This window comes from Brachyhypopomus gauderio, chromosome 5, assembly GCF_052324685.1.
Source record: "Brachyhypopomus gauderio isolate BG-103 chromosome 5, BGAUD_0.2, whole genome shotgun sequence".
NCBI lineage: Eukaryota > Metazoa > Chordata > Actinopteri > Gymnotiformes > Hypopomidae > Brachyhypopomus > Brachyhypopomus gauderio.
Window position 1 is genome coordinate 9,509,440 of NC_135215.1, and position 9,480 is coordinate 9,518,919.

Sequence of the window (9,480 nt, forward strand, 5' to 3'; positions counted from 1 at the left end):
TTATTATTGTTAACCTTAGATTATTGGATTATATTAAATAATTATTAGATAAAGTACAACATTTATTTATAAATATATGTACAGCTGATCTCTTATATATGTATAGCTGATCTCTATTATACATGTACAGCTGATCTCTATATACATGTACAGCTGATCTCTATTATACATGTACAGCTGATCTCTATATACATGTACAGCTGATCTCTATTATACATGTACAGCTGTATGAAATGCTCCCAGTTCTTAGTTCCACTGGATGACCTTTATTGTGCTTCTGTGTAACTGAAATGATTTAGATCCTTGCACCCCCCCCCCCCCAAAAAAAGAAAGAAAGAGATGCACTTTTGTCATAACTCTTTGTTTGATAAATCTGTGTCTTTTACAAATCAAATCAAATATATTTGTATAGCAGTATTGCAATGAATATAAATGTTTTTCTCTCTATGACATCACGTGAGCCCAGATATACTACAGCCTACCATCTGGTGCGCTAGCTGGCACATAATATCTTATAATATCACTATATTACAGGCTATTTATCATAGTGACAGTACGTAGTCCCCAGTCAGTAATCATACCAGCAACAGTGATAATCAGCATAATCAGCATACAGTAAATATGCTATTTATGTCATAAATAAATACAATAAAATAAATAACCTGCATGAGATTTTTCATCTGCGTGATTGTTATGAAGCCTTTGTTTACTACCTTGTTTACTGTTTATCTAATACAAATCAATATAATAACTATAATAAACATAAATGTTTTCCCCTGCTTCATTCTTTTATATCACTAAAAGCTATTGGTAGGAAATGTATTACAAACTACCCAGTGTACAGTAGCTACGACGGGCTAAGCTACCAGTGTTTATATATATATATATATATATATATATATATATATATATATATATATATATATATATATATATATATATTCAGTATACCCCTTTAAAGGGGGCTGAATCATTTACACACAAACCTTTTTTGATTGACCCAACAGTTACATATGATAACATTTATAAAACATTTAACAATTTTCATAGTTCTTCTATTAGGAAAGGAAAGGATGCATTTCATTTACACTATTAATGAAAACATCTTTATGTAATTATCTTTACAATTTGCCTGCAGGAGGTTCGGTTTAGAGTCATGTGAAAAGTTATTTGTAACATATGTAGTAATAGCGCTAAAGGTGCTAATCTGTTGAACAGCTGTCAGGAGCAGGATGGAGTCCATGTTGCCCGGAGCTCTGCCTTGTCAGGGCATCTCGTCTGGCCGAAGTTCATATTTTCTTCTGCTGTCACTGTCCTTCGAGATGCCTGTGATCGCCGACTGTGCATGGATTTTGTAGCACAGCAATAAAGCAACTATCACTGCAGCAGCCTGGCCAATCAGAAGTGTTCAAGACAAAAGGTATTAGGTCACTTCTTCAGTATAAGACAACCTAACCAATACAGAGATAAAACAATATCTGCCTGTAGATCCTACATAACTGCTCAGTGTAGAGGGAGCAGGAGAGTCAAGCTCTTCATAAAGTTTCTATTTCTTCTGCCTTTTGCACTCATTAGAGTGTCTTCACTGGAGGCTACAGGGGAAAAATTGATGTAGCGTTCAGGACAAATATTGATAGAGAGTTCAGGACAGAGAGCAGAGGGATGAGATTCCTGAGTACTGACCTGCTTCATTCAAACAATGAACATTCTGGTCTGGTTTTACACACATAAACTGCCATCGCCATGCTGGCAATTTGCTTTATGAATCTATTTATTTGTTAATCTAGTTATTAGAAACCAGCCCATACATTTGAATCTTACCGTTATAGTTGCTAAAGTAAAGAAAATTCCAAGCAGGATCTTCAAGGTGTTCATCCTTTGCTTTATTATGATTGGTCCACATGTCTGTGGAAGTCAGCATGAAACATGGGAGTGTTTATTATTAATGCATGGACAGAGGGGGTGACAAGCAGCAAGGTCACCACGCTGACCTCTAACCTCTTACCTTCTCATAAACATAGAGGTCTGTATGCGGAGATGTTGTTGGGCCAGTATGCAGGTGGTTATTCTGCTATGTCGAAAAGCAGTCACATGGTGTTCACATGGTCAAAACAGAGATGAACACCTGCTTTAAAAAATCTTATCCAGTCAAAAATTATAATGGAGTTAATGGAGTCAATGGATCCCTAGCTTATATTCTACTTTACAAGAACTAATGGTCCCTCCACTGCAACATGAAATTCATTAGATCTGAAAGTCCTAAAGCGTTTTTTAAATATGAGCTGTAGTTAGATAAGATTAAGATAATAAGATAAAATTAATTTTGAAAAAGGCCCTTGTTGGTGTTCAGTCAGCTATCTATGGATAAAATCTTCTAAAACATATTTTGTCCTGACTCAGTCTCCTGTGTGTCTGACCCATCTGCATCAGATCCTGTATGATACACAACACTACATGGATATATAAAATAGCACATACATGGGTGATCCAAAAAACATGACAAGAGATGAACATTGCTGTTTCAGTAGATAACATTTTAGCTTTCCTTCCCAACTTGATAATGTTAAATTTGATTGAAATGTCAGAATCTACCTGAGTGGTTCTGTTTGTGTGGATACACATAAGTTGTCTGGTTTGGTCGTCTGGAGGACACAAACACGAAGGCGGGACCTGTTCTCTCCAGTCCAAGAAATCTTTCAGGCCACAACATCTATTCTGAAAACAAAAAGAAAAACCTGTGCAATGGAAAAATAATGGCTCAAGACATACATTTATACTGATTTGATTTTGTACTGATTAGCTTAATTGTGTTATGGGGTTAGGGTAGTGGTGTGGTGGGATCAGTGTTAGTGATGGGGTTAGGGTGTAGTGGTGTGGTGGGATCAGTAATAGTGATGGGGTTAGGGTGTAGTGGTGTGGTGGGATCAGTATTAGTGATGGGGTTAGGGTGTAGTGGTGTGGTGGGATCAATATTAGTTAGTGATGGGGTTAGGGTGTAGTGGTGTGGTGGGATCAGTATTAGTTAGTGATGGGGTTAGGGTGTAGTGGTGTGGTGGGATCAGTGTTAGTGATGGGGTTAGGGTGTAGTGGTGTGGTGGGATCAGTATTAGTTAGTGATGGGGTTAGGGTATAGTGGTGTGGTGGGATCAGTATTAGTTAGTGATGGGGTTAGGGTGTAGTGGTGTGGTGGGATCAGTAATAGTGATGGGGTTAGGGTGTAGTGGTGTGGTGGGATCAGTATTAGTGATGGGGTTAGGGTGTAGTGGAGTGGTGGGATCAGTAATAGTGATGGGGTTAGGGTGTAGTGGTGTGGTGGGATCAGTATTAGTTAGTGATGGGGTTAGGGTGTAGTGGTGTGGTGGGATCAGTATTAGTTAGTGATGGGGTTAGGGTGTAGTGGTGTGGTGGGATCAGTATTAGTTAGTGATGGGGTTAGGGTGTAGTGGTGTGGTGGGATCAGTATTAGTGATGGGGTTAGGGTGTAGTGGTGTGGTGGGATCAGTATTAGTTAGTGATGGGGTTAGGGTGTAGTGGTGTGGTGGGATCAGTAATAGTGATGGGGTTAGGGTGTAGTGGTGTGGTGGGATCAGTAATAGTGATGGGGTTAGGGTGTAGTGGTGTGGTGGGATCAGTATTAGTTAGTGATGGGGTTAGGGTGTAGTGGTGTGGTGGGATCAGTATTAGTTAGTGATGGGGTTAGGGTGTAGTGGTGTGGTGGGATCAGTATTAGTTAGTGATGGGGTTAGGGTGTAGTGGTGTGGTGGGATCAGTATTAGTTAGTGATGGGGTTAGGGTGTAGTGGTGTGGTGGGATCAGTAATAGTGATGGGGTTAGGGTGTAGTGGTGTGGTGGGATCAGTATTAGTTAGTGATGGGGTTAGGGTGTAGTGGTGTGGTGGGATCAGTATTAGTGATGGGGTTAGGGTGTAGTGGTGTGGTGGGATCAGTATTAGTTAGTGATGGGGTTAGGGTGTAGTGGTGTGGTGGGATCAGTATTAGTTAGTGATGGGGTTAGGGTGTAGTGGTGTGGTGGGATCAGTAATAGTGATGGGGTTATGGTGTAGTGGTGTGGTGGGATCAGTATTAGTTAGTGATGGGGTTAGGGTGTAGTGGTGTGGTGGGATCAGTATTAGTTAGTGATGGGGTTAGGGTGTAGTGGTGTGGTGGGATCAGTAATAGTGATGGGGTTAGGGTGTAGTGGTGTGGTGGGATCAGTAATAGTGATGGGGTTAGGGTGTAGTGGTGTGGTGGGATCAGTATTAGTTAGTGATGGGGTTAGGGTGTAGTGGTGTGGTGGGATCAGTATTAGTTAGTGATGGGGTTAGGGTGTAGTGGTGTGGTGGGATCAGTAATAGTGATGGGGTTAGGGTGTAGTGGTGTGGTGAGATCAGTATTAGTTAGTGATGGGGTTAGGGTGTAGTGGTGTGGTGGGATCAGTAATAGTGATGGGGTTAGGGTGTAGTGGTGTGGTGGGATCAGTAATAGTGATGGGGTTAGGGTGTAGTGGTGTGGTGGGATCAGTATTAGTTAGTGATGGGGTTAGGGTGTAGTGGTGTGGTGGGATCAGTAATAGTGATGGGGTTAGGGTGTAGTGGTGTGGTGGGATCAGTATTAGTGATGGGGTTAGGGTGTAGTGGTGTGGTGGGATCAGTAATAGTGATGGGGTTAGGGTGTAGTGGTGTGGTGGGATCAGTATTAGTTAGTGATGGGGTTAGGGTGTAGTGGTGTGGTGGGATCAGTATTAGTGATGGGGTTAGGGTGTAGTGGTGTGGTGGGATCAGTATTAGTTAGTGATGGGGTTAGGGTGTAGTGGTGTGGTGGGATCAGTATTAGTTAGTGATGGGGTTAGGGTGTAGTGGTGTGGTGGGATCAGTATTAGTTAGTGATGGGGTTAGGGTGTAGTGGTGTGGTGGGATCAGTATTAGTTAGTGATGGGGTTAGGGTGTAGTGGTGTGGTGGGATCAGTAATAGTGATGGGGTTAGGGTGATGTGGTTTAGTACTAATTCTTTTACCTCCAGCTGGACTTTTTCCATTCGTTGCTTGGAAGAGGCATTTGCTTGAGAAAGTGGGATCATTTTGTCCAAGTCGCGCTCAATGGCCTCTTTCTGATTAAACAGCAAAGATTTGTGTTAACCTAATACAGAAAATGTAGCAGCTGGTGTTGCAGAGCAGGACTGGTAAGTGTAGGAGGAGTAGAGGAGTGTACCTGCGTCTGAGTGAGAGTCACGATGATCGCCAGCACGATGAGAACAATACACTCAATCGCCATTAAGACACTGTACTATGAAGAGAAAGCAAACACACAAAACACTGGCACATTACACTCGGTACGTTTCTGAGTTTGTCATTCTTTTACATTAGGTATTCATAGTTTTTGTTTGTTTATTTTTTCATTTATTTGTCAGATGATGCAAGTGAATCAACAGAAAGTACATGTGCCAGTGTAGGTTCCCTCTCTCCTCCTTTCTGCCTGAGCCAGATCACATTTGTTGTTCTGATCTAGTCTCTTTAGAAATGACACTCAACTTTGGGTCCCCAATAAATGAACAGAGATATGATCTCACAAGAGATGTGACAAATATCAATATGTCATGTGACGAAAGTCAATAATTATTGCTTATATTTCAGAAAATATTGAGAAGGTGATATAGGAGATATACTGGCATGACACGTATAGAGCACAAACAGGTTATAGAATGTAAACAGGCAGTGTGTCTCTTGCCTTCGTCATTTGGAGTAAATTATGATATCTGCATGCAAATTCAAACCAACTCTAGTTATTTTAACTGAGGATTCCACAGAAACATGCTCACAGACACAGTGACACAAAGTTCATTTGCACTTCTCTTGTGTAGCGTGTATATGGAGTTGTAGGGATGTTGTCTAACCACAAGGAGCGCCAGGACCTGCTCTCTGTATGCCCCATACACCCCCAGCATGGAGAGCAGAACAGTAGCCAGGCCAAACCCCACACTCAGGATCACACTCACAAAGCCATCCTAGAATTCAAGAGTAAAAACACACTTACAGTCACATTCACACTCACAGCTACATTCACACTCACAGCTACATTCACACTCACAGTCACATTCACACTCACAGTCACATTCACACTCACAGTCACATTCACACTCACAGTCACATTCACACTCACAGTCACACTCACAGCTACATTCACACTCACAGCTACATTCACACTCACAGTCACATTCACACTTACAGTCACATTCACACTCACAGCTACATTCACACTCACAGTCACATTCACACTCACAGTCACATTCACACTCACATTCACACTCACAGCTACATTCACACTCACAGTCACATTCACACTCACAGTCACACTCACAGCTACATTCACACTCACAGCTACATTCACACTCACAGTCACATTCACACTCACAGTCACATTCACACTCACATTCACACTCACAGTCACATTCACACTCATAGCTACATTCACACTCACAGCTACATTCACACTCACAGTCACATTCACACTCACAGTCACATTCACACTCATAGCTACATTCACACTCACAGCTACATTCACACTCACAGTCACATTCACACTCACAGTCACATTCACACTCATAGCTACATTCACACTCACAGCTACATTCACACTCACAGTCACATTCACACTCACAGTCACATTCACACTCACAGCTACATTCACACTCACAGCTACAATCACACTCAGTCACATTCACACTCACAGTCACATTCACACTCATAGCTACATTCACACTCACAGTCACATTCACACTCACAGCTACATTCACACTCACAGCTACAATCACACTCAGTCACATTCACACTCACAGTCACATTCACACTCACAGCTACATTCACACTCACAGTCACATTCACACTCACAGTCACATTCACACTCACAGCTACAATCACATTCACAGCTACATTCACACTCACAGCTACAATCACACTCACAGCTACAATCACACTCACAGTCACATTCACACTCAGTCATGTTTACACTCACAGCGACATTCACACTCAGTCACATTCACATTCACAGCTACATTCACACTCAGTTACATTTACACTTACAGTCACATTCACACTCACATTATGTAGCTGCATAACAGTCCAGTGGGGAGAAACAAGTGTGATCAACAGTACTAACCAATGAAGCAAATCTACAGCATCAGATCTGCTGTGATGAGGCTGTATGTCTGCAGTTCAAAAGCAGATTAACGGTCTTGAATATTGGACACCACAAAGACACTTTTACTTGCCTCCACAACTTTAACACTGTTTGCTACACCAAACAGAAGCAAGACCACCCCAAAGATCTGAGGACAGAAAATTGACCGGGATGAAGGCATAACACAGGCATAACACAGGCTAGTCTTCATGATCGCCAGAAGGAATAAAATACATCACATTTACCCCAAGCAGAATGTTGAGAACAATGCATAGTCCTCTGGTGAAGGTGCTTCCTTTAGCCATGCTGACTGTAGACAGGGTGCTTGGCTTCCTGCTCCTGGGAGAAATGAGAAGGGCTCTGAACAGTGTTTTTAACTCTTGGCAGAGGCTGCGTTGATGTAGTGCTGTTTAAAGATATCTCATCAAAATGTTTTGGTTATAGCAATGGAAAATGACCAAATTTGGAAACCCGAGTAGCTTTGCTGGGCTCGCTGACAAATCTGCAGGACATTCCTGGCTGTAAGGAAGACGTGTTTGACTGGACTGGGCTGGTTCACACGCGCTTGCCCAGAGTGGGGGAGAAGTTGAGCTTTGGGCGTATTTCCTCAAATTATGAGAAATTTGCAAATCTGTGGGAGTACATAAACAAACTCTCGGTGCCAGCAGTCATCCTGTGATTATCCTGTGATAAAGAGACACAGTGGCATGCACACACACACACACACACACACACACACACACACACACACACACACACACACACACACACACACACACACACACACACACAACATTAAAATGGTCTTATCTAAGACAAAAATGTGTGCACATATGCCTACACACATATACAGAGCGAGAGGAAGGAAAACACTTATATATTTTTGTACATAACAATTACACATTTTAAATCCAGAAAGCATTTAATTCTTATATTTGAATACTTATATATATATACATGGTTTATTTATTATGTTTTACTTCCATTTTTCACAATAGCTCATTCGTCACCACAAGCTTCATCCAAGAAGTGGAAGTTTAAGACTCCCTGTGTTCCATTTGTCATCTTCCACATTGCCCTAAAATACAGACCTACCTGGACTACAGACCTGTCTGCAATACAGACCTACCTGGACTACCGATCTATCTGCAATACAGATGTACCTGGACTACCGATCTGACTGACTGAGTCTATGATCTGACTGACTGAGTCTATGACCTGACTGAATGAGTCTATGACCTGACTGAATGAGTCTATGACCTGACTGACTGAGTCTATGACCTGACTGAATGAGTCTATGACCTGACTGACTGAGTCTATGACCTGACTGAGATTGCTGCTTCATATAAGATGGAATATTTATTTTACCCATCAGAAGCTGGACTTGTGCTTAGCACACACACTAACCCTAACTCCCCACTAGCACACACATTAGTAACATAATATCTTCAAATTGAAGAACTAAATAAAGGTCATTGTTTCATGCATTCATGAAAGCATTAGAGTGTAGAAACCAGGGACTGATGATAGGGTCGTGTAATAGGGAAGATCAAGAATGCCTTTCATTTTCGGGACATTTCAATGAAACAAATGGAATACAATGATGTGCAAGTAGATTATATATATGAGGCGTGTACTGAAAACACTGGACCCAAACACCTGTCTCTGCTGAGGTCCTGGTAATTAAGTTGAGACAAAAAATGACAGAGATTTTGTGCACTTTTTAATTAATTTAAAATCTTGCATTTTTTCGTATTGCGTAGTTAGACCGTTAGACCACTGATCAGTGTTGGAGTTGGGGCTAGGGCGTGGTCTAAATGTCAATGGATTAACTGTATGTCACTTTTCACAGGAGCCACTAGGGGGCAAGATAGTACTACTCAGTCATGACAGCTTTATCACGTTCTGACGGGTTTGGTAATTGGCTTTGTCATGAAAAATATCGAGGCAGAAAAACACAGTTTGATTATTGCAATATAGTGTCCCCCCATTCTTTTCTTCTATTCTATTTTTAAGAAACATAATTTTAGAACTTATGCAATTCAAAACATGCAATGTGAATAAGTTCCTAACAGGCTGTGTGTGTGTGTGTGTGTGTGTGTGTGTGTGTGTGTGTGTGTGTGTGTGTGTGTGTGTGTGTATGAATGTGCTAGGGTGGATCTGTTTTCTTTATTGATTATTATTCTTAATGTATGTCTGTCCCTGTACATGTATGTGTCTGTCTTGTACATATATGTGTCTGCTGTGTTATTGGTATGATTAATTCATTATGGTGATTATGTTTGCTAGCCTGGCCATGTGCTCAGAGC

The 9,480-nt window shown here is 41.3% G+C and overlaps 1 protein-coding gene across 3 annotated transcripts; it reads right to left on the bottom strand.

Moving 5' to 3' along the window:
- Positions 1-342: 342 nt before the first annotated feature.
- Positions 343-7,704, bottom strand: LOC143514377 (uncharacterized). Of its 3 annotated transcripts, none has more exons than XM_077005471.1 (9): positions 7,417-7,701; positions 7,263-7,319; positions 5,889-5,999; positions 5,207-5,281; positions 5,013-5,105; positions 2,593-2,715; positions 2,006-2,071; positions 1,822-1,905; positions 343-1,390 (listed from the first exon to the last, which is right to left on the bottom strand). In XM_077005471.1, exons 1-9 carry the CDS (start codon positions 7,474-7,476, stop codon positions 1,265-1,267), a joined length of 795 nt encoding a protein of 264 aa, XP_076861586.1. In that variant the 5' UTR covers positions 7,477-7,701; the 3' UTR covers positions 343-1,264. The 3 variants fall into 3 exon arrangements, with proteins under 3 accessions (XP_076861586.1, XP_076861587.1, XP_076861588.1); XM_077005472.1 differs by having other exon boundaries at positions 2,006-2,068; positions 7,417-7,697; XM_077005473.1 differs by lacking the exon at positions 5,889-5,999 and having other exon boundaries at positions 7,417-7,704.
- Between the last annotated feature and the right edge of the window lie 1,776 nt (positions 7,705-9,480).

Coding starts and splice junctions, on each gene's coding strand:
- LOC143514377 (XM_077005471.1), bottom strand. CDS start 7,476: ATGGCTAAAGGAAGCACCTTCACCAGAGGACTATGCATTGTTCTCAAC. Junction 2,716..5,012: donor TGGAAAAAGTCCAGCTGGAG/GTAAAAGAATTA, acceptor TTTTGTTTTCAG/AATAGATGTTGTGGCCTGAA. Junction 1,391..1,821: donor TTACTTTAGCAACTATAACG/GTAAGATTCAAA, acceptor CTGATTGGCCAG/GCTGCTGCAGTGATAGTTGC.